Genomic DNA, 25,992 nt, shown 5'->3' on the forward strand with positions numbered 1-25,992 from the left:
AAGCTCATTTGTTACTGTGCTTTTCAATAGCTCTTTCTAAAGCCCCTCAGAATAGAATTTCCACTTTGAAGTCCGTTTGCTTTAAGAGAGTCTTCCTATATTTGTGTAGGACCTTCTCATTCCTTGGACTTCTTTGATTCTTTCTCTCTCTTCCTTGTGTCAGCAAGACAACCAAGCCAAGATTCACCCAAGACAATACCTCAACAAGCCAAGGGGATCCCCAGGAGGGATTCTTGTTTGAATTTCAAATCCAATTCAATCCAAAACTATTCATTAAAAAAACACCTACTACATGAAAGTTAGGTGTGGAGGATGCAAATAAAAATAAAAGAAATAAAAGCAGCCCCTATCTTCAATGAGCTTATATGGGAGAAAGAGGTATAGAGAGGAGCAATATGAAAACATAAATAAATCCAAGATAGTTAGAGGAGGAAGAAGGCACTGACAACCAGAGGTATAAGGAAAGGCTTCTTAGAGGAAGTAAATGAAGCTAGTCACCAACCATTCTAACAGTAATGATGATGATGATGATGATAAGACAGTTTGCAAAGAACTTTTCAAGTAATTATTTTATTTGGTATTCAAAACTATCATGTGAGATGGGTGTTCTTATTTCCATTTTACAGATGAGGAAATGGAAAGTTGGAGAGGTTAAATAATTTGACTAGGAAGTGTCTGAGGTAGGATTCAAACCTAAGTCTGTCCTCCATTTGTATATAGGTTCACTGAGCTTGGATGTACTGACAGCCCTCATTCTTCTGGGCAGGACCTGTCACTTTATCAGGTGCTTTGGACTACAATAGAGAGCTATGATCTGGTCCATCTCAGCACCCAGAGCTGCCCTTCACAGATTGATGCCAGACCTGTGCAAACTAGCTTCAACAAAGTTTAATCTATTGAGGAAGCTTATGATTTAGTGGAGGATTAAGGGCACACACCCAAAAAATTCTTACAAGTGTACTTACAAGTTACTACTTAAAAGTTACAATATTATTAGAAAACATATGTAAGAGTAAAACAATATAATGCAAAACTAGGCTTTGCTTCTCTAACCTCTCCTGCAGCACCATGGATAAATCCTTGGATCTAGAATCAGGTTTGACTTCAAATCTGCCTTCAGTAAATATTTATTAAGTGGCAGGCATTGTGCTAACCCTAGGGATCCAAAAAGAGACAAAAGACAATCCCCACCCTCAAGGAATTTACAATCTATTGGGGTGAGGGGGCAGGGAGGGGACAGGTAACAGGATGGAGCAGGAATCAAGATGGTTTAAGGAAAACATAGATGGTGGGAGTTTCATTGGAACTTCAAAGAAGCCAGAGAGATCAGTAGTTGAATCAGAGGAAGGAGAGCATTCTAGACATGAAAAACAGCCAGAGGGGTGGCTAGGTGGTGTAGCGGATAAAGCACCAGCCTTGGAGTCAGGAGTACCTGGGTTCAAATCCAGTCTCAGACACTTAATAATTACCTAGCTGTGTGGCCTTGGGCAAGCCACTTAACCCCATTTGCCTTGCAAAAAAAAAAAAAACCTTAAAAAAAAACAGCCAGAGAAAATGCCAAGAATGCAGAGAGCAGGAGTGTCTTGTTTATGGAACAGCTGGAAGGCCAGTGCCACTGGATGGAAGATTTTGTGTGTGTGTGTGTGTGTGTGTGTGTGTGTGTGTGTGTGTCAGTAGCAAGATGGGAGGAGGTGAGGTTATGAAAGACTTAAAATGCCAGGGCAGTTTGTATTTGCTCCTGGAGGGAGCCACAGAGTTTATTGAGTAGGGGAGGGCATGGGATCAAACCTTCATTTCTGGAAAATCATTTTGGTACCTAAATGAAGATAGATGGAGTGGGGAGAGACTTGGGGCAGGCATGCCCAACAACAGCTATTGCAGTAGTCCAAGTGTGGGGTGATGAAGGCCTGCACCAAAATGGTGACAGAAGAGAGATGTTGTAGAGGTGAAATGGACAGGCCTTGGGGATGAGAGATGATGAGGAACCCTAGATGACTCCTACATTGGAAGCCTGGGACCAGGGGATGGTGTTGCTCTCCACAGTGGCAGGGAGGATTTGAGAAGAAGGTAAATGAGTTGTATTTTGAATATATTGAGTTTAAGATGTCAGTTGGACATCCAGTTCAAAAATCTCTGAAAGTCAGTTGGAGATGTGAGATTGAAGATCAGCATAAATACTGGGGCAGGGAAGGTGGATTTGAGAATCATCAGCATACAGGTGGGAGCTGATGAGATGACCAAATGAAGTGGTATGGATGGAGAAGGGAAGAGAGCCCAGGACAGAAGAACCCTGAGAGACACCTATGCGTAGAGGGCGTCATCTGCAGGAAGAAACAGAGAAGGGGTGGTCAGAGATGTAGGGGGAACCAGGAGAATGATGTCCTGAAAACCTACAGATCACAGAGTATATTAAGAGCAAGAGAGTGATCAAAAGTGGCAAAACTTCAGAGGAGTCAAGGAGAATGAGGGTAGAAAAAAGACCATTGGATTTGGCAACGAAGAGATCACCAGTAACTTTGTAGAGAGCAGTTTTGGTGGAATGATAAGGTGTCAGAAGCCAAATTGTAAGAAGAGAGTGAGAAAAGAAAAAATGGATTCACATTGACTTTTTAAGGAACTTATCTATAAAAAGTAGAAGAGATATAGGATGATAGCAGGAATGGAAGAATCAAGTGAGAGTTTGGTTTATGTTTTTTTTTTTTAATTTATTTATTTTTTAGTTTTTTATTTTTTTTACCCTGTTTTTGCTCCCCCCCCCCCACAGAAGGCAGTCTCTTAGTCTTTACATTGTTTCCATGGTATACATTAATCTAAGTTGAATGTGATGATAGAGGAATCATATCCTCAAGGGAGAAAAATAAAGTATAAGAGATATCAAAATTACATAATAAGATAACAGGTTTTTTTTCCTAAATTAAAAGTAATAGTCTTTGGTCTTTGTTCAATCTCCACAATTCTTTCCCTGGATACAGATGTATTCTCCATTATAGAGAACCCAAAATTTTCCCTGATTGTTGCACTTATGGAATGAGCAAGTCCATCAAGGTTGATCATCACCCCAGTGCTGTTAGGGTGTACAATGTTTTTCTGGTTCTGCTCATCTCACTCAATATCAGTTCATGCAAATCCTTCCAGGCTTCCCTGAATTCCCATCCCTCCTGGTTTCTAATAGAATAGTAGTGTTCCATGACATACATATACCACAGTTTGCTAAGCCATTCCCCAATTGAAGTACATTCACTTAATTTCCAGTTCTTTGCCACCACAAATAGGGCTGCTATGAATATTTTTGTACAAGTGATGTTTTTATCCTTTTTCATAATCTCTTCAGGGTATAGACCCAGTAGTGGTATTGCTGGATCAAAGGGTATGTACATTTTTCGTTGCCCTTTGGGCATAATTCCAAATTGCTCTCCAGAAAGGTTGGATAAGTTCACAGCTCCACCAACAGTGTATTAGTGTCCCAGATTTCCCACATCCCTTCCATATGTTGTTGGGGGTTTTTTCAGGATAGACATGACCAAGTTTGTAGGCAGTAGGAAATGAGCCAGTAAGAGGAAGTGATTGAAAATAAGTGATAGAGTGGGAATGGCATAGAGGACAGTGTGTTGGAAACAATGGAGGGAATGGGACTTTTTGAACAAGTAGTGGGGTTAACCTTGATAAGGCTCACTTTATCATATGAAATACTTCTGTGACCTTTGGCAAGTCACTTAAATTCCACCTGCCTCAGTTCCTTCATCTGGGAGATGGAAATATTAGTTAACAACAAGAGTTGTTATACATACTATTAGTATCAAAGGTTTTGTGAAGATATAATAAGATTTGTAAAGCATTTTGTTCCCTATAAATGCTGGTGATGATGAAGATGATGTTGATGTTGATGTTGATGTTTCCTAACCTCAGGATTACTTTTCTGTATTACCTTGGATAATGGTGAATCTTAGGTAATAATTCTAGCACTACTGCTTCACTTCACTTTGCTCTGGGGCTTATCTCTGCCCTTTTCTGTTCTTCAGTTTTCTTATCTCCAGAACATGGTTACCTCTTCTTGTCCCTATAATCTTCCCTTCTTGAAAAAGTCTTTAACTGTGATTTCCTCTTATTGTAGAAACTCCCTCTACCAGGGTAGGACCAATAGATTATCTGTAATTCATCTTCTTTGAGAGTTGCCTGGGGATACTGAGGTTAAATGACCTGCCCAAGCATGGTCACACAGCTAGAAGTAAGAGGTAAGATAGGAATCCAGATTTCCATAATTTAAGGCAACTTCTCCCATCCACTATGCCATATTACTTTCCCAAGGTAAGAAGCATAAGATCTTGGAGGGGAAATGGAACTTAAAATCATCTAGGACAATCCTGTTTGTACATCATGAATTCTCTTATTCTGCATCCTTGACAAATGATATTCAGCCTATTCCCCACCAAAATGTCCAGTGACATAAGGCAGTTTACGGTATTTTTTTGGTAAGGCAATGGGGTTAAGTGGCTTGCCCAAGGCCACACAGCTAGGTGATTATTAAGTGTCTGAGGCCGGATTTGAACTCAGGTACTCCTGACTCCAGGGCCAGTGCTCTCTCCACTGTACCACCTAGCCACCCCTAGTCTACAGTATTTTCAAATAATTGTAATTGTTAAACTTAAGAATAAAACCTCTTCCTTAGAATGTACTAAAGTCATTCTCCCCCTTAATGAGTTAGGTGCATTAAAAAAACAGGCATTTTGAACAGAGGCCATGCTCAGGTTAAATAGAAAATGATGTAATAATAATAATAGGGAAAGGATTATATTTATACTCAAAAGGACTGGGTTCTAATCCTAACTCTACAACCTTATGGATGTTGCTACCTGCCTGAACCTCAATTTCCCTTGCAAAATGAAGTAGATTTATCTGAATAGTTTCTCAGCTCCTTCTCAGCCATAGAATTAAGCCCCTGAGTTCGGGTTGGAGCTTGTTTCCTCTTGACTCGGCCTTCTTCCTCCACCCTGTTCCAGGGAAAGGAATGTTCTTTTTGGTGCATTCATCATACATGCACCAAAGGAAGAGAAATGTCTTAATGATGCCTTCTTAATCAGTTTCACAAATATGTAAAATAGAACTCTTTGCTGAGGGAAGGTAGTGGTGTATCTGGGAAGGAAGCCAGGCTTAGGAGTCAGGGAGAGGATATAGATCTGGGAGAAGAGACTGGGTAGGCCATAATAAATAGAATTAAAAAGAACTGATCATAAATCTTATATTGGCCTTGAAAGGTAATTTTATTGGTCCATTCCTCTGTCTCCAGGCCAGCATAGCCTTTAACAATCTTTTTTTTTTCCTTAAAAGTCTCAAGAAGAAGAACCTCTTTTTGGCATAGTCCAATCACTGAGAAATTCTAAGGGTCTTACCCTCCCAGCTTAATGTTTTATGTTTTTGGAAGTGGTCATTCTTGGCCTCTTCTCATCTCTCTCTTATCTTAATGACAGAATGGACATTGCTTCAGTCAAACTGTGACCTTGGAAAGATCTAGTTTTTAAAAGGCCAAGGTCTCTCACTGCCTCTGGGGCCAAGTCCAGTCATCCTGATCCATATCTAACCACTGGACCAGATGACACCAGAGGAGAAAGTGAGAGTAGTGACTTTGAACAATACCCCCTCACCAAATCCAATTCATTTGATTGTCATGGCATTACCTCCCTGATGTTGTGTTCTTCTTTGAGAACAAAGGACAAACATCTATCAATCAATCATCATCAATCATCATTTCTTAAAACTCTCCAGAAAGAGGCTTGGTGACTTCTCTTGGTTGCCTTGTCTAATTTCTCATCTTTGTCCCCAGCAAAGTGATTGGCTTACAGACCCTCCCAGCATAGTTACTGGAGGAGTAGGGGTAATTAGGAAACATTATGATCTGAGGAGAAACTCTCATCAAAATGAAATGGGAAAAATACTGACCTGGGAATTAGGACACTTAGATTCTAATTCTGTCTCTGCCTCTAACTTGCAATATGACTCTGGGCAAATAACAAACTTTCTAGGTTTTCCTTTTATCACCTGTAACGTAATAATCACAGCAAAAATGATGATAATAATAATAATAGTAGTAGTTAAGTTGGTGTTGTAATAAACATCTAGCATTTTTGCTCTATATTATAAATGTTTTCAATGTTTATGAATGTCATTTCATTGGATCCTGTATAAGAGGTTTAGGACTAAGGTGCTTCTAGTTCTAATTCTACAATGGCAAGGTGGCAGAAAAAGAGTGGTGGGTCTGGAGTCAAGAAGATTCATCTTCCTGAGTTCAAATCTAGCCTCAGACACCAGCTGAGTGACTTTGGGCATGTTACTTAATAACTCAGTTTCCTCATCGTTTAAAAAAAAAGGCTGGAAAGGGAAACCACTCCAGTGGTTTTGTCAAAAAAAAAAATGGGGTCAAAAAATATTGGGCACAATGGAAACACCCAAATAGCAACAAAGCTGTAATATTTGATCTATGGATTTCAATGCCTTCCCTGTTAAAAGACAGAGACCTTCATGCAGATTTTCTCCATCTGGACCTTGTGGGCTCTACAGAGAAGAATGGTTTTCCCTAGGGGAAAGAAAAAAATTAGCATTGGTGCCTACACTAGCAGATGGGACAGTGAGTGACTGGGTCCAAATCTGTTTACAAGGCAGAGTTTCCTAAAATGCCTCTAGTATATTTAGATGCTAATCCAGAAATGAAATCTCATCCCTCATGGGTGACATAATCATTCAGTCAACAAGCCTTGTCTTAGACCCTGGGAATATAAAACAATGAAACTATATATAAAAAAAATGAAACTATCTCTATTAGGATAGTTCTAGGGAATTCATCAGTATCCAGCATAAACCCATTTCCAAATAATATAGATTAATTTTTCAGATCAATCACTTCATAAGTATTAATCACCTACTAATATGACAAGCAAACAGAAAAAAAAATAATAATTCCCTCTCACAAGTAACTTTCATTTTACAGGGGAGGCAACAGGGACAAAATACATGCATATATATATACATATATATATACATATATATATATATATGTATGTATGTATAAAGATAGAAGGAGATGAACACAAAGTATAGTAAAAAAGTAGTTTGAGAGAAAGAATGGGACCAGTAAGGTGGTGAGGTGGATAGAAATTGGCCCTGGAGTCAGGAGGACAGAATTTTGAATGAGACTTCAGACACTTGACACTTCTTAGTTGGGTGACCTTGGGCAAGTCACTTAACCCTGATTACCTCATACATATTGTCCTGATTCATATCTGTCCACTGGACCCACTTGGCTCTGGAGGAGACAGTGAGGCTAGTGACTTAGCACAGTCCCTCCTCACTCAGATCCAATTCACGTGCTTTTCATGGCATCACCTTCCTGATATGATCTTCTTAGAAGATGAAGGCTATGATCATCATCATCATCATCAGGAAGGGGGAAAAGGAGAGATTTGAGCTGCATTCTGTAGGAAGAGGATGGCTCCCATGAAGAGGAGTGGTGTGCTGGCAAAATATTAAAAACAGGATCTCTTAAAATAAATATGCAGGACATGTTTTTAAATTTAATCTAATTATCATTTTCTTGAGTCTAGACCAGAGATGTCAAAAATATGGAGACCCTCCTTGAACTCCCAAAGGAACCAAGCTAGATTAAAATGGAATGGATAATATTTAGCAAAATAAATAATAATACAGTAAAACATAGATGATGTTATTAAGTGATTTCATTTGACACTACTGGCCTAGAAAATCAAGAAAATATCTATACACTCCATATTTTTAGCTTAACTTGCATTATTAACATTTTTATCATCACTTTCTTCAGTCTATTCAATTAACAAAACATTAAATCAAGCCCTGGATTGAAGCATTTGCTTCAAGGTGTAAATTTTCACACTGAAAATTTAACAGTCAGCTCTCTGACTCCAGCATAGCCCTGGGGAGAAGTGAGGAGGAAGTGAATTTTACTCCAGAACAGAAGAGATGGAGTTTTGTTTGTGAGGAATAGAGAGGGAGAGAGATTGGCTGATAAAGCTGGAAAGATAAAGTAGGGACAAGGTTGAGAAAGATTTTAAAAGCTAAATATGAGTATATTTTATCCTAGTGACATTAGGAAGCTGTAACATCTTCTTGAATCTGAGGATTTTCCTGAGTTCTCAGACATTTACTAGCTATGTGACCCTGGGCAAGTCACTTAACCAATGTTTGCTTAGGAAGCATTCAGATGAGTAAGTGGCTCAGCTATCAGGAAGATCTAAATTAAAATCTGGCCTCAGACACCTATCAATTGAATGACCCTGAGTAAGTCACTTAACCCTGTTTGCTTCAGTTTCCTTCTTTGTAAAATGAGCTAGAGAAAGAAATGGCCAAACCCACTCTAGTATCTTTGCCCAAAAAACTTCAAATGAGGTTACAAAGATTTGAATATATCTGAAAACAACTGTTCAACAACTGATCAAAAATAGGATGACAGGATAAAACAAACTTCCTATTCACAAGAGCATTTACAGTTTCACATATCTTTCTTCCCTTTCTCAGACATTACAGGTGATCTATCCCTACACTCCACAAAATGATGATGAGCTGGAGCTGGTACCTGGAGACTTCATTTTCATGTCTCCAATGGAACAGACAAGTACCAGTGAGGGCTGGATTTATGGCACATCCTTGACCACTGGCTGTTCTGGGCTCCTGCCTGAGAATTACATCACCAAGGCCGATGAATGCAGTACCTGGATATTTCATGGGTAAGCAGACTCTTGAGTCCTTCTACTTATTATGTTAATCTTCTCAATTCAAAACAATCACATTTTAAGGGCAACAGAACTGAAGCAGGAAATACAGGATGTTGGGGGGGGGGTTATATAAACATGGTAAGGAGAAAAATGTATTATCCACAGACTACCAGCTAGCTATGCAGGACATGGGAAGGAAAGTACATAGTCAGCTCCACCCCACCATGTACAATTCGCATAATCAAATACAAATTATTATCTAAATTTCTCTGTTAAGACCTGGAGCTAGGACTCATAGAGTGGGGAGCATGGGGCAACTAGTTGGGGCAATACAGTGGATAGAGAACACAGAACCTGGAGTCAGGGAGACTTGAGTTCAAATCTGGCCTCAGAAACGTATTAGCTATGTGACCCTGGGCAAATCAGTTAAACTCTTTACCTCAGTTTCCTCATCTATACAGTGGAGAACTTATCTCGCAAGGGTGTTGTGAAGATCAAATGAGATGACAATTGTGAAGTGTCTGGCACATAGAACTATATAAATATTAGCATTGTTATTATTACTATTATACCTAGAATGAAATATTACTTGAGAGCTATTCCCAATACCCTTGGCCCTCTTTAATTTGGAATTCTGAAACCCCTCCTAGTGGTAATGCCCAGTATCTCCTATGTAGTGTGCTAAATGGGCAGCAAGCTAGACTGTATAGAGGCTAGAGAGCTGGCTTTGGAGTTAGGAAGATTAGAGTTCAAATCCTGCCTCAAATATTAACTAACTTTGTGACCCTGGGCACCTCAGTTAATACCCAAGTTTCTTTAGGTGCTAAATGAGGATAGTAATAAGGATCAGTTGAAATAACCCTTTGAAAACCTTAAAGGGTTGGTTCTTGTCCTTCATTATTAAAAAAAAGACCAAAATGACATCACTATGTTTGAGACAAGTTATAGTGTGTCCAACTCTAGACAATCAGACCAATATGAGCTCAGAATGCTCTATCACAAGTTAGACACAAATAGTCCATGTGAACATCTGAGGTGGGTATTCTAAACTTACAGATGTCATGTTTTCTTTGAGCTGCTTCAGTTCTGCCTTCCACATAGAGTGCAGCACCCTCACTGATGAGAGCACGCCATGCTGGTGGTCCTGTGCCAGTGTCTCTCATGCTGTGCAATCACTTCTAAAGTTCTTTTTTTTTTTGCAAGGCAATGGGGTTAAGTGGCTTGCTCAAGGGCATACAGCTAGGTAATTATCAAGTGTCTGAGACCGGATTTGAACCCAGGTACTCCTGACTCCAGGGCTGGTGCTCCATCCACTGCACCACCTAGCTGCCCCCACTTCTAAAGTTCTTGAGAGACCTCCAAGGTTTCACAGTATCACTTCTTCTGATCCCCTTGTGAGTGCTTGCCCTATGCGAGTTCTCCATAGAATAGTCTTGCCAAAATGGTAAGCATTCTAACACCATGTCCAACCCATCGCAGTTGCACTCTCTGTAATGATGTTGGAATGTTTGGAAGTTTAGTTCAAGAAAGGACCTCAGTGTCTGCTATCTTCAGAATCTTCCTGATAGAATTTAAAATGAAAGCACTTCAGTTTCCTGTCATGACATTGGTAGACCTGTGCTAATTTTAGTCTAATAAGTAACACCAAGAAAACACAGGTGCTCCATCAGCCAGCACCACACCATCCATATATTATAGCAAATGGAGAAGTTTTGAGTATTGTGGACAAGTTCACTTACCTTAGCAGTGTCCTTTCCAGGGAGGTACACATTGACAATGAGATTGACACTCGCATTGCCAAAGCTAGCTCAGTTTTTGAAAGACTCCAAAAGAAAGTGTAGTAGAGAAGAGATTTTAGATCAACTACCAGACTAAAGGTCTACAGAATCATTGTGCTGACCTCATTGCTTTATGCCTGTGAAACCTGGACAGTTTACATGCACCATGCCAGGAAAAGGATTTTATATATTATTAGAATACTATTGTTATTATTATTATATGACTTCCACGAAGTAGACCAGGCAAGTTTACCCTTGCTGAGTCAATAATAATATTGGTTCCCATTTGTTTAGTCCTATCACAAATATTTTGCAGGTATTATCTTATTTGATCTTAACAACAGCCTGTGAAGTAGGGGCTTTTATTATTTCCATCTTACATGTAAGTAATGTTCAGAGAAGGAAGTTAAGTGATTTGTGTAGGATCACATACTAGCAAATGTCTGAGAAGTAGCTCAAGCTTAGATCTCACCAACACCAATTCAAATGCTCTATCCACCATTATAGCAATGTGGTGTCAATGATTGCAACATACCTTTCTGAGAGATGGTATGTGGCTGCTCTCTGGACTATTCCCCCTGCCTTTCCCCAGCTGAATCTGTTGTTCATTATAGCTTGTGTGGAACTCTAACTCTCTTAAAATCAGGAAGATCAAACCATGCTCTCCCTCCTTGATTAGTCAAGAATGAAGGCTCTCTCTGACTTACCTGTCCTATGTTCCTAGGCATCCTGCTGGGGAAGGCACTGGTTTGCTTTTCTTCCCTCTTAGTTAAATCTTTTCTTTGTCTCATGCCAACACATGGTGGCTGACATGAGTACAATTATTTTCTTTTATAACCATTAAAAAGAAACAGAAGGAGGTAATTCCAGCTGGGGTCTGCAGAAAGAAAAGATGGGAAAACTCCCTCCATCCAATAGCTTTAGGAATGTAAGACATAAAATCAAGGATATTTTCTAATCTTTCTTGTCTTCCACATCTCTTTCCTCTTCATAAGTTCAGATTGAAGTTGATAAATTCTGACAGCCAAGCATCTTTAGCATATGAAGCATTCCTGCCAGAAATATAGGAAAGGGAACTCTTCACATTCCTTAAAACCCATTTTATAACACTTATACACAATCTCTCTCTCTCTCTCTCTCTCTCTCTCTCTCTCTCTCTCTCTCTCTCTCTCTCTCTCTCCCTCCCTCTCTCCCTCTCTCCCTCTCTCCCCATTAGCTTTAACTAGGATTTGGGAATAAACCTGGGTGAATATTAACATGATTAGATTGTCAGATTATAGGGAGTTGTGTGGATTATGATCCTCATTTTCTAAGCAGAATATTAGTGGTGGTATCTCACCTAGGAAGGATTATTAAATGGATTATTCTTCCATTCTTCCATGACCTACTCCTTGGTCTCTGGTTAATCTCAGGTTAAGAATTTTACCTATTTTGAAATTACCAGAACTCCTTTCAGACTTTTCTTTTATGGGCTATTTTTTTCTGTATTTTTCTTACCCTTCCTATTTTCCAGTCCTCTGTACCCTCTTCCAAGTTGTCTTCACCATTTTTTTTTAAAAAGCATGTCTTCAGGACTTTGGTGCTCCTGCTCTGGTTCTGGGTTTCCCCAGTTGTTGACTGACTTTCAGAGTACAGATTGGTCACCTCCTGAGCAGGATGGGCTAAGCCAGACAGTTCCAGGAACAAGTTATCCTTGCAGAGGAACTGGCATGGCTATGGTCCTTAAGGAGATGATGTGGTTTTGGGGCTGTTTTCAAAATGAAGTTTCTGACTGTTACCTTATTGAAACTGACAGCCCCAAATCAAAGTGAATCATATCCCCTTTGTTGCACTGACAGCTGATAAAGCTGACAGCGAGATGCAGGAAGGAGGGAAGGAAGCCGGTCGATCTCTTCAAAGCCATAATTGAGCTGGGAAGTGAGGAGGCACAAACTAACAAGATGTGGCAATACGATCCTACAAACCTCATCATTTCAGGTCCCCAAAGCTTTGAGGCAGAGAGGAAGGCCGGCTCCTCTCTGGCTAGGGAATTGTAGAAAGGGGCATTGGGAGGAGACAGATTTCTGTCAGAAAAAGGAGATTTATGATACTCTAGCTCACACTGGTGGAGACCCCAGGTATTTGTTTTGTAGCTGGGATGGCTGTTGTTCCTATTAGTGGCAGGAAAAAAAGGCCTTCATTTCTAAGTATCTGTGTAACACCCACATTAATTGCTTCCTTGCAGGTTGCCCAGAGAAGCCAGAGAATATGTTTCATTGAATTTATCCAATAACCAAAATTAAATGACCACATTTATGAGATGAGCCATCGTAGTAGCTTGCTAATTCAAAGTAACCTTACTTAATATAGGGGGTAAGAGGGGCTGGATGGGACTGCCACCCACTCAGCATAACCCTGGTTGTACTCTGATAATCCTTTATTCAGCTTTGAATAGAGGTTTTTGGCTCTGTCCTTTCCCGTATGGTGAGGATGATTGTCTGTGAAATGCTTCTTCATTTGATTATCTCATTTGGGGGCATGTGAGGGAGGAGGAAGAGGATAGGAGAGAGGAAGCAAGCACTTACAAGGTTTCCATGACTCTGGAGCAGTGAAGACAAGTGGGTGGGGATCCAAACAGTCCTCCCTTCCTATGAAAATGGCTATGGCCAACAAGATTAGCAACAGGAGTCCTTCATTTCTTTAAAGTTTGAATAATAGCTAGAAATAATGGCTTGAAATTGCTGTAGCATTATAGTTATTTATATGTAGTTGGTGCCAACCATGCCATTGATCATGGACACTGTACTAAATGTATAAATGATGGACCCCATCCCTGCCCAGATGGGGCTTCCAGTTCATACATATATAAATCTGTCTACCCTTAATTTGTTAACTGCTTTGCTCTTCAAAGTAGACGAGATGTTCTTCCCAAGGAATCCAGATGCTGTGTCCTCCCCCCTTTACCATCACTGTTACCCATGGTTCTTCATGTTAAGTCCCATGCTTTTATTCATTCTGAAGACTAAAGCACATGTGGCCTCTTGCTTGTGGTACCAGTAATTTATGTCTTCCTGTCCTTTTCTCTGTAGTTCATATTCAATTCTGAGCACATCATCGTCCTCCAGCTCACTCATGTTTGGTGATGGCATTTTGGAGAGGCGGCAGCAAGAGGAGCAGGGCCCAGGGGACACGTCTCCCCTCACCATCATCTGCCAGCCCATGCAAGTAAGTTTGGCCAGTAACATGTGGGAAACATTCTAACAGTCATTTGATGAACAAGTTCTCACAGCCAGTGTCACTCACATTCATGTAGTGATTTAAAGCAGCTTGGGGTTTGGTGGGTAGACACCTGGCTTCAGAGCCACAAAGCCTACATTTAAGACAGACCTCTAACTCATGCTTTTTGACTCTTGGCAAGTCATGCTACCTCTCAGTACTCATGACAACCTTCTAAGAACATAAATTGCAGAGAAGGTACCAGCAGTGATAGAGGAACTTCCATCACTGCCTTCACCAGTGAAATCATGGGTCCAATCACTGTCCCGTGAATGTTTACCAAATATTCTCAAGCATATCATCAAGTAACTACCTTTCAGATTGAGGTAACTTGTGCAGATTTAATTATCTGCCCTCCTCCTTCCCTCACCCTTATCCCTGTGATGAATCCTTAGTCCTCAGTAGTCTTTTAAGTGAAGTAATTAGTTCATGCTCACACAGTGAGTAAATGTCCAAGGAGAGACTTGAACCCTGGTCTAATTCCCAAATCCAATAGTCATCTGCTCTACATACTGTTAGGTGCTTTGGGAGACTAGAAAGCAGTATGAGACATAGATGCTTGCTTCCTTCAAGGAGTTTTACAATCTAACTGGGGAAATAAGATGTCTGCACATGAAAATATATAACCAATTAAACCAAACAATGTATGATTAGGTGTCGAATAAATGGTTCAGATGATAACTACCATCAGAGTTTAAAGAAAGGTGCTATCAATGTAGACCAGGGTGGTAAGAGAACTTCTTGGAGGGGTTGCGTATTTGGAGAATAGAGAGAATTTTCTTGGAGACAGAAGTCAGAAAGTCAAAAAGAAAACGAGCAATCTCAAGTTGTAACCTGAGAGAGGGAGTATACCACTTGGGCTAGAGAAGAGGTTTCTTAAAAGTGAATAGTGGGGAACAGCTGGAGAGAACCTTGCCACTCCTACACAATTCAGCCAGGTTCATTTGCTGTAAATGAACACCTAGGGCCAGCCAGCAGTGTTCTATTCAGGGACAGCACATTTTGAAAAGCTATCAGAGAGGTCAGAAGGAAGGACTATGAGTCTCTACTCAGTAATGAAAGCATCACCAATGAATTGTTCAGATTGGAAATTGGACCTGAGGATTTCACTATAAAGAGTCAGCAGTAGCCTTCCCTGGAACTTTTTTTTTTGGGAGGGGAGAACACTAACACATATGAAGTCAATGAGCACAGAGTTCTGTGGGTGAAAAACAGAAGGGGATGTGAACCAAGCATATGGAAATCTCAACCCATTGAAAGAGAGACAGAATTCTATTTCTTTTTCTCTCCCTTCTTCCACCCTCTCGCTCTTACTCTTCTTTGTCTCTCTCTTTCTCTGTCTCAGTGTACCTCTCTTTGTCCCACTTTATATCTCTCTCCTCTGTGTCTGTCTCTTTTTTCTGTCTCATTGTCTGTCTCTGTGTTTCTGCTTCTGTCTTTGTCCCTCTTTCTATAGCTCTGTTTTTGTCTCTCTGTATATGTCTCACTCTCAGAAACTCAAAGAATATATATTTAAGTGAGTATGGCATTGGACTGAGGTGAGCTTAATTAGGTTGGGTTTCCAGAAGGAGATGATTATGTCTCTTTTAAAAGCATTTTTATTTCCTTTATCTAACTTACACTTAGTGACTTTGTAAAATAGGCAGAGCAAGTAGTAATTACCTCATTTTACAGATTAGGAAACTAAAGCTCAGAGGGCATGACTCCCCCCCATAGAGTTGGTAAATTTGGTAAACTCTGATTCAGATATTCTCGTTCATTGCTCTGTCAATATATGTAGATTTGGGTTTTTAGGATCAGAAGGGACCTAGCTAGGTGGAGAGGGGACACATTCCACTTCTGGAGTACAGCTGCTGGCTCCAGAGCATAAGAAGCAATTGGAAGCCCTCGTAGCTATGGAGTAGGGGAAGGATATCAGAAAGGCAATGGAGAGAACACTAGCATTGCAGTCAGCTTCACCCCACTCTGCTCTGGTCCTCAATCTCCGTGGGTTACAGTTTTCTCCTCTGCAGAATCTGCATTAAATTGGATAAGCATTGAGGTTTCTTCCAGCCTTACAATCCTGTGATCAGCAGAATAACACAGTGGCTAAGGATAGGCATTTTAGACACAGAGAGTCAGAGTGGAGCATCTGGGGGCTACCAGGGTCCTCCACATAGCCAGTGCATCCTTAATGGGAACTGTCAGTCTGTAATAATGGAAGCCTTGCTCCCTGAGGACATCTTATCTTCAAATAGTGTTCTTAGTTGGAAGAAATTATCCCATTACTAACTAGTTTTGTACCACCACCACCCCCCAATTAGAATATAAGCTTCTTGAGGGCAGACTCCTTTTTGCCTTTCTTTACTTTGAATTTGAGTCATCCAAATTTACTCCCCATTGCTAACAGGGTACTTGACTTTAAACATAAGGCTTAATCAAGGTTTGTTAACTAACTGACTCCTTAGCTTCTTGGTTCCCAGCATTAAATCAAATAGCCTTCCAGCTGTGCTCACCCACATCCAGGGCCTTCCACTCAGCCAATGGAGGATCTGAGAGATCTAAGGTCCATCTTATTCCACCCTCCCTTTACAGATGAAGATGAGTGATTTGCCCTAGGTCACACAGGTCAGACATGCAGATCCACTGTGTAAATGCTGTCTCAAAATACTCCCCACCTCTTTACTTTCTTTCTCTCCCTGAACAGCCCCTTCGAGTCAACAGCCAGCTGGGCCCCCAGAAGCGATGCCTCTTTGTCTGTCGACATGGTGAGAGAATGGATGTTGTATTTGGGAAGTATTGGCTGTCCCAGTGCTTTGATGCCAAAGGTGAGCATACTAGGGAATGAGACCCACCATGACTTCAAGGGAGCATTTAATTGGACTGTTTTCTACAATTCTTACTTTACTCCATAACCTATTCCTCCTGAACAAATCAAAGTGTCTTCTGTCTGTTAGACCAATGATATCCCCAGGATAAAAGAAAATTCACATGTTCTTGCCCTATTTTTCTATGAGGATGCTGAGGCCAAGAGAGAATGTATGACTTAGGCCAAAGTCAGTGGCAGATTTATGCAAACTCAGAGGTCACCAATTTCATCTGCATTCAAAATATGAGTCCTATCCACAATATCTCTAACTCATGGTCATCTGACCTTTTTTTGAGGGGGGGGGAGTGGGATTGCAAGGCAGTGGGGTTAAGTGACTTGCCCAAGGTCACACATGCTAAGCAATTATTAAGTGTCTGAGACTGGATTTGAACTCAGATACCTCCTTCTCCAGGGCTTTATCTAGCTGCGCCATCTAGCTGCTCTTATCTGACTCCTTCTTGAAGATCTTCCATGAGAGGGAACTCATCACCTTTCAAGGTGACCAATACGGTTTTCAACAGCTCAAGTCTTTAGGAAGTTTTTCCTTACTCTTTATCAAAATATACTCCTACAGGTCTTCCCTTCTCTAGGTTAAGCCTTTTGTGTTCAGTCAACTTATTCCTTTTATAGCATGGGCTCTAGAACCCCATGTATGGTGGCCATCTTCTTTTGGGGGTCTTCATCAGTGTCACTCCTAAAATGTATTATCCAGAATGGGAAAATACTATCCGTATGTGATCTTCTGACCACAACAGAGCAATTTTGAATCTACAGAGAAATGAGCTACTTTCTAACCTCATTTCCTTCCTTCTGTATAATTAATTTCTCAGCCCAAATGTAGGACTTTTACATTTATTTGATTAAATTTCATTTCACTCATTAGCTTCAACCTATCAAGATCTTCTTAGCTCAGTTCAATTTTATGAACTTTTTTTGTGTCTTCTTAGTGTATACATCATGCTAGGTGCTGACTATACAAAAATAAAAATGAAAAAAAATCTTCTTTTCCCTCAAGGCACTTCCATTCTAGTGGGGAGTACAACATATAATAGATAAGTAAATCTAAGATGGTTTCACTATGGAGAGAGCACCAACAAGGAGGATCAGGAAAGGTTTCCCATAGGAAGCAGTACCAGAGCTGAGCCTCCAAGGAAGTTAGGAGTTGAAGAAGGGAGATGGCATTGTAGGCATTGGGACCAGCCTATGCAAAGGCACAGAGGCAAGAGGTAAAGACAAAGAGTTCATGAAAAGAAATAGTATGAAATAAGTCTGGAAAAATAGGTGGGAGCCAGATAGTTTTAGCAGGGGGTGAGGGGGAAGGTTGAAATACCAAGCTGAAGAATTTATCATTTTTCCTAGAGGGGAAATAGAATCGTGGAGGATTTTTGATTGGAAGCCTAAGGAATATTACTTTAGCAACTTGGAGGAGTCAGGGAAGGGAGAGAAGGTGATGTGTATTAAGAGTCTAGGGCATGGAGTGGCTAGGAGGCACAGTGGATAGAACAGCGGCCCTGGAGTCAGGAGTACCTGAGTTCAAATCTGGCCTCAGACATTTAATAATTACCTAGCTGTGTGCCCTTGGGTAAGAGCCACTTTAACTACATTTGTGTTGCAAAAACTTAAAAAAAAGTCTAGGGCAGGACCAGGTGAGAAGTGAGTGTTTGAATTAGGCTGAAAGTTGTGCAAATAGATAAAGGGGATGGATGCAAGAGATTCTTAGAGGGAGAGTCAGCAAGACTCTCCAAGGCTTGACAAGAGTCAAGGATGACCCCAAGGTTCTGAACTTGTTATTTGAAGGATACTAGTGCACTTAACAGAAATAGTGACATTTTAAAAACTTAGGGTTAGGAAGAGAAACTTCTAAGTTTCATTTGGGACATTTTGAATTTAAGATCTCTATAGATCATTCACATAGATTTAAAGAAGAATGGATGAGAACTAGAAGGGACCTTAATGGCTTTCTAGTCCAATTGGCTTGTTCTACAAATGGAGGGATGTTAGAGCCAAAGAAATTAAATGAAAATGGGGGCAACTAGGTGGCGCAGTGTTATAGAGCACCAGCCCTGGAGTCAGGAGGACCTGAGTTCAAATCTGGCCTCTGACCCTTAATAGCTGTGTGACCTTGGACAAGTCACTTAACCCCACACCTTGTAAAAATCAAAATAGAAAAAAAAATTTGAAAATGATTTGCCTAAGGTTATATATATATATATATATATATATATATATATATATATATATATATATATGAAGCATCAGAAACAGGACTTGAGTCCACACTCTCTTGACTCCAGAGTAAGTGTTCTTTTCTCTGTACCCTACAAGATCATCTGGTATAACCTTATTTGATGCACAAATTCCACTCTCTAGCAGCTTCAGTAAGTGGTCATTTATCTTCACTTGAACACGTCCAGTTGGCAGGGAACTCACGCCACAAGACAGCCCATCCTACTATTGAATACATTTAATGGATTAGACTCCTGAATATAATTGCCAAGCAAAAGTCTGTCAGCTCTCTGAATCTTCTTATTGCTTCCCTGCTCTAAAGCAGAGTTAGTTGCTCTTGGCCAATAAAGGTTAGAATGGCAGAGTCATTAAGAGAAGTTTTAAAAAGCAGAGAATTCAAGTATTCCTGTGCCTGCTTTTTCCCTCTTAGGCCGTTACATCCGCACCAACCTGAATATGCCTCACAGTTTACCTCAAAGGAGTGGTGGTTTCCGGGATTATGAGAAAGATGCACCAATCACTGTGTTTGGATGCATGCAAGCCAGACTAGTAGGTAAGTCTCCCCTGAGTTTTCAGGCTTACCATCTTGAGGGAGGGGGTACTGTTGGGGCTGCCCCCAGTGGAATCCTTGGCAGTGTGCTTCCTGAACCTCAAGGATATAGAACATTCCCTATGGGATTTTTCTGAACTTACTCCTGGTGTAAGTCCCTGTAGCCCCAGAATGTCCAGCCTTCCAGGTATAAGTTAGCTGCCTTTGCCAAAACAACTTAGATGGAAGGCCAAAATATGAATAGGAAGCAACATCAGAGTTGAAATAGCTATTTCAGTTTGACTAAAGCTGAGTCTTTACATGTCAACTTTGAATCTATCAGTTTGTTAGTTTATCCCACACACCATCATCTAGAGGCATCCAAAGAAAGTGGATACCATCAAAAAAATATATAAACATTCATCGAGAGATTATAGTGACCGCTGGTGTCTGGGAGTTAATGCTCTAGAGTTTTCCCATTTTCATCAGTGTAAATCTACAATCTATTATCATAAAATCCATTATCCAACCCCTGGATTACCTAGGGCTCAGGTCCCTGCTAACTGAGGATTTGGCTGCTCATTAGGCCTGCAGAGATGGAACAGAGAAAAGATGAAAGAGTTCATCACTTCTGCTCTCTGTTAGGAATAAGGTTCAAATCATTAGGCTTATATGTGAGCTGTGGTGTGTCTTGGGTACCCTTGCTAGGTGGGGCCACACTTGGGTACTAGCCCAGACCTATATCTGTCAAATGGATTCCATCTCTCCTTATAGGTGAGGCCTTGTTAGAAAGTAACACCATTGTTGATCATGTCTATTGTTCCCCATCTCTTCGATGTGTCCAGACTGCACACAACATTCTAAAAGGTAAGAATCATCTCCGTACATCCTAAAAGTTTTATCTAGTTTCCTGCCTCTGAGCAGCTTCTTACCTGAGCCATCCTAGAAAGATGTGACTTTTTTAATTTTTTTATTCAAGGCAATGGGGTTAAGTGACTTGCCCAAGGTCACACAGCTTGGCCATTATTATGTGTCTGAGGGCATATTTGAACTCAAGTCCTCCTGAGTCCAGGCTGATGCTCTATCCACTGCGTCACCTAGCTGCCCCAACTTTTTTAAATAAATATATTTCCTTATTAGTTATGTTGTGAAAGGAGAATCAAAACAAAAGGAGAAGAAAACCATGAGAAGAAAAAAAGATATAAAGCATAAAACAAATTATGAAACTGGAAAATCCTATGTTTTGATCTGAATTCAGACTTCATAGTTCTTTCTCTAGCAGTGGATGGTATTTTCCATTGTAAGACCTTTAGAATTGTCTTTGATCATTGAACTGCTGAGGAGAGCTAAGTCTGTCACAGTTGATCATCACACACATTGTTGCTGTAAATGTGTACAATGTTCTTCTGGTTCTGCTTGCTTCTCTCAGCATAGTTCATGAAAGGCTTTTCTGACATCCACCTATTCATGATTTCTTGCATAATAAAAGTACTCCATCATATTCATATACCACAATTTGTTCATTCCCCAATTGATAGGCATCCCCTCAGTTTCCAATTCTTTATCATGATAAAAATAGCTACTATAAATATCTTTGTACATGTAGGTGTTTCCCCTTTTTATGATCCGTTTGGGATACAAACCTAGAAGTGGTGTTGCTGGATCAAAGGGAATGCACAGTAATTATGATGGAAGTTTTAACCAAGGAATTTTAGCTTCCACCTTTAGTGTCCCCTGGAAAATAACTTGTATTATACGGTTTTTTAGCAATAGAGATTTATTAGGTAAGCAGAGCATGGTGCTTATCCCTTGGAGAAGATAGAAGATTACATAAGACATGATTCCTGCCTTCGAAAAGGTTACATTCTAGTAAAGGGAATAAGACCTTTTTGTGTAAATGTAAAAAATTCCATATTGTAATTACAAGAGAGAGTTATAAAACAACATGCTTTATGAGGTTGAGAGTTGGTGGGAAGGTAGTCATTGCTAGCCAGAGGAAGAGAAGTGATACAATCAGATTATCCATAAGGAAGACCATTCTGGCAATAGGTTAAGAAGAGATGGGAGAAGAGGAAGCACAAAAAGAGATTGTTGCTTTTATTTAAGTGACTGATAATGATGGCATATAAATAGGGTAATGAAGGTATATGATAAGATAAATGGAAAATAGGCCAGCATTGACAGGAAATTGGCATGACAGTAGCTTATTAGATATGAATCTCCCTTCACTAATTTATCACTGCTGCCAAATTATATTGCTAAAACATAGATCCAACTGCGTCACTTCTGTGTTCAGGAATCTTCAGTGGCTCCCTACCTGTTTTCTTCTTTAATGAGGCACTACCTAACAGCATGATAGGTTTGTCCAGTGCCTTAAGTTTTGGGTATTTGTAACTCACTCTGAGAAAATCAAAAGCCACCTTTGGAAATGAGCTCATTTGTAAATTCTTGTATGAGCTGGAAACAGCAGCCAAGTGGGAAAAGAATTGCTGACATAATCAAAATGGTTAATTAACGTAGTCCACATTCTCTTAAAAGAACTACCTTTTCCCTTTGCCTTCATTTTTTTCCCCTTTCAAGGTTTACAACAAGAAAATCACTTGAAGATCCGTGTGGAGCCTGGTTTGTTTGAGTGGACAAAGTGGGTGGCTGGAAATACTTTGCCTGCATGGATATCTCCATCAGACTTAGCTGCTGCCAACCTGAGTGTTGATACAACCTACAGGTAACCTCATTTTAAATTGTTATTTCTTTAGATTGATTTAAATGGGATTTTTCTAAATTATTATCAATTTAAAGACTCAGAGTGCAGATTGAAGTACCCCCTTTTTGGGGGGAAAGGGCAAGGAAGGAACATGACTAAATGTAGGAATTTGTTCTGCTTGACTATATAATTCTCTTATATAGTCTGTCTGTATAGACTATATAATTATAATGGGCTTTTTTTCCTTGCTTTCCTCAGTGATTAGAGGAAGTGGGGGTAATTCAGAACTGAAAATAAAATAAAATTGAATTTAAAAAAATTTATTTACCACTTTCAACCCAATAGAGGAAGTAGCTGACCAGACTTAGTCAGGTCTCAATTAACTTTACTATTATAGGAGAACTTATGTGCTAAAGGCAAATAAATCCAAAAGTAAGTAGGCATTAAGATGCATTTTCTTTTTCTTGAAGATTTGCTTGCCTGATTATGTTTGATTCAAAGTCACTTGAAAATAAGCATGCATTCTTATGAGGTAGCTAGATGGTGTAATAGATGAAATGCTGATCTTGGAGTTAGGAAAATTTGTGTTTAAATCCTGCCTTTAATATTTCTAGCTGTGTGATCCTAGAAACATCAGTTAACCTCTCTGAAGAAAAAAAAAGCCATCTCAGTTCTTTTATCTGTAAAAGAGATATAGACCTGACTCTAAAAGGTCTGAAGGGTTATTGTGGGGCACATAGTATTAATCTCATCTTATCAAAAATGAGAAATCAGCTGATTTGCCTCTGCTCACACACCTCTTTTTATTGATCATAGATTAATAGTTATGTAGCCCAGTAGGGCTTATCAATTTCTTTCTTCACAACCACCCTGTGAGGGTCTATAGAAGTGTGGATTGGCCCCATTTTACAGAACCCAAGTGCAAAGATTGAATGACTTTCTTATTGCTCTGTAGCTACCAACTGATGAAATGAGACTCAAAACCAGGTCATCCTTATATTAGTCCATTGCTGCCAGATCTGGGGAATTAAACTTGGAACACATTGACATTTAAATAATTCACAAAGTATATATCATTCACACACTAGGAATTGAGAGGTAGTTATTATAGAGTCATGACTAAAATCTCACCTTCTTTCAGAAGCCTTCTCAATACAAATAGTGCCTTCCCTTTGTGATGAGCTCAGTTCCTACTCAATAAGATTTGTTTGGGCCAGGCCTGGAGTCCCAGTGGACTTGACTTTTGACTCCATCTCAGAGCTGGATGGAGGTCAGAGAGCATCGAGACCAGCTTTTCTTGATGCCAGAATTACTCCCTCTCTTCCCTTCCATGGCATCCTAGACAAATGGTCCAGCCTTCATTGGAAGACCGCCAGCGTGGGAACCCACTACCTTTTTTTTTAGGTTTTTGCAAGGCAAATGGGGTTAAGTGACTTGCCCAAGGCCACACAGCTAGGTAATTATTAAGTGTCTGAGACAGGATTTGAACCCAGGTACTCCTGACTCCAGGGCCAGTGCTTTATCTGCTGTGCTACCTAACCGCCCCAACCCACTACCTTCTTAGGGAACCCACTCCATTTTTGGATTAGATTGATCTCTAAGGTCCTTCCCAATTCTGAATCCCATGGTCCTCACTCCCCATGGCAATATTTCATATTCTTATAAGCAGCACAAATATTCATGTGTTCTGTTCTCAAGATCCCAAATGTTAGAAAATTTCTTCTTATGTTGAACCAAATTCCACCCTGGCAGCTTTGCCCCATTGTTTCTAGTTAGGAAGGAAGGACAGTTGGATGGATGGCTTACAGATTTTATCTCATTTGATCCTTATAACAACCTTACATTATGATCTGCATTTTACAGTTGAGGAAACTGAGGCAAACAGTTTACACAGTTCATCAGCCTTTATCCAGCTAGGTGGTAGGGTAAAGGATTCAGGAAGACTTTCTAGCTGTGTGACCTTGGGCAAGTAATTTAATTTGTCTGCCTCAGTTTTCCTATCTGTAACATGAGGATCATAATAATAGCACCCACCTTGTATTGTTTGTAAGGATCAAATGAGATAATAATTGTAAGATGCTTAGCACAGTCCCTGCCATAATAATAAGTACTATATAAATATTGACTATTATCATCATCATCATCATCTACTCTGCCACCTAGCTGCCCCTGGGCCTAGGGGGAACAAGTTCAATACCTTCTTTATATGATAATCTTTCAGATTCTTAAAAACAGCTGTCACATCTTCCTAACCCTTACCAAGTCTTTTCTTCTTTGGTCTAAACATCCCCTGTTCCTTCAGCTGATCCAGATAGGGCATTGTTTCTAAACCTTTCATTTGCCTAGCTCCCATCTTCAGGGTGCATCAGGTTTTTTTCCCCTAAAATGTGGGGAACCGAACACATTACCCCTCCCCATCCATGTGGTCTGATTGAGGCAAAATTCAGTTAGTTCCCTAATTTTGGATATTGATATAGCTCTTTTGGACTGCCATCTCACATTATTGCCTGATATTGAGCTTGATTTCTATAAAAGTCTTCCTTTACTTGTTTATCCAAGATCCCCTTTTCTAACTCCTGGATTCATGTAACTGATTTTTTTAATCTTCTCATAAGACTTCACATCTATTATTGTCTTAATTATCTTTGATCCATCATTCAGTATACTGTTTGTTTCATCCTGCATTTTGCCTGGCCTTCTAAATGTTGTATCAACTGAAAATTTAATAAGATTTCATCAATCATTGTTAAAAAAAATAGTTGAACATCAAAGGTCTGAGCATAGCACCCTGGGGCATTCCACTAGAGACCTTTCCTCCATATTGACATTGGTCCATTGATGTCTATAGTTTGGGCACTGATACCAACTAATTCTGAATCCAGCTCTTGCCACCTAGCCCACACCTCTCAAATATGTTGAGAGACTGCATTAAACGCTTTGCTAAAATTTAAGTACATTCTGTCTATGTTATTCTCCTGATATATCAGTCTAGTAATTGTCAAAAAAGAAATTAAGTTAGTCTGGTTTCAATTAATATATTCAAGGTTAACCACTAAGTATAGAAACAGGTACTTATAAAATGCCTTTATATAGAAATAGACATTCTTAGTTATTATGGTGGGGGATGTCACTCATATGTCGGAGGAATGTATTTAGGACAAGTGATCACTTTAACCAACTCTTTCTCATCTGGGATATATCCTACCCCTTTTTCTTTTTTCTAAAGCAGAAGTACAAATCTGATGGGAAAACTTTAGAAACATGCTGGCTCAGGTAGGCAAAGAGGGTCTGGATTCCCAGACTAGTAGAATCTTGGCTGACCCTTTTAGAAGAATAATCTCTCTGCTACTTCTCCTTGTCTTGAGGAATCAGTCTGAAGGTCAAAGATAAGGAATTGAGATTTTAAAGTGTCTCTCCCACCCCCATAGTTGTACTTAATATTTTGTTCTCTTCCCCTCCATGGTATTGCTCCCTCAGGCCATAGTTTTCTCTGGTATGAAGAATGCAGCCAAAGGTACTATTATGGAAGCAACAAAAATCGTATGTTCTGATAGGGAACTTTTTGCCAGCCTGGGCAAGCTATCTCCCCCACAGCTCTACTCCCAGCTGACTTTGGCTGAATACTTGATTTCCCCCTTAAGTGGTTCCTAAAATTCTTCTCATTCTGACTTAAAATGTGCATGGATCATTCCATCTACACCATTTTTTGTTGTTTATCACCCATATACACAAAAGAGAGATGAATCTGGGAAACTTCAGTGGCAGGACATGCACAATGCCTGCTTCCAATTCTCCTTATCCCATTTTCAGGTGTTTATTTGTGCAGTCTTTGGTTTGACTTTTAAACTTATCAATGCTTTATTTTATTTTTGCACATTTGAAAGTCAGTATTTGCAAATGAGAGACCACTGCTCCTT

At 39.9% G+C, this 25,992-nt stretch overlaps 1 protein-coding gene across 2 annotated transcripts in view; it reads left to right on the forward strand.

The window, feature by feature from the left end:
- The window catches only part of UBASH3B (ubiquitin associated and SH3 domain containing B), a 171,659-nt gene that overhangs the window by 129,234 nt on the left and 16,433 nt on the right, over positions 1 to 25,992 (forward strand). For both annotated transcript variants that reach the window (XM_074215298.1, XM_074215299.1), the window contains exons 6-11: positions 8,539 to 8,747; positions 13,582 to 13,717; positions 16,455 to 16,575; positions 19,273 to 19,395; positions 20,146 to 20,238; positions 21,952 to 22,096. In XM_074215298.1, coding sequence (XP_074071399.1) covers positions 8,539 to 8,747; positions 13,582 to 13,717; positions 16,455 to 16,575; positions 19,273 to 19,395; positions 20,146 to 20,238; positions 21,952 to 22,096 — 827 coding nt within the window. The remainder of the gene's footprint in view (positions 1 to 8,538; positions 8,748 to 13,581; positions 13,718 to 16,454; positions 16,576 to 19,272; positions 19,396 to 20,145; positions 20,239 to 21,951; positions 22,097 to 25,992) is intronic.

Source organism: Macrotis lagotis, chromosome 1 (assembly GCF_037893015.1).
Source record: "Macrotis lagotis isolate mMagLag1 chromosome 1, bilby.v1.9.chrom.fasta, whole genome shotgun sequence".
In the NCBI taxonomy this organism is placed as follows: domain Eukaryota; kingdom Metazoa; phylum Chordata; class Mammalia; order Peramelemorphia; family Peramelidae; genus Macrotis; species Macrotis lagotis.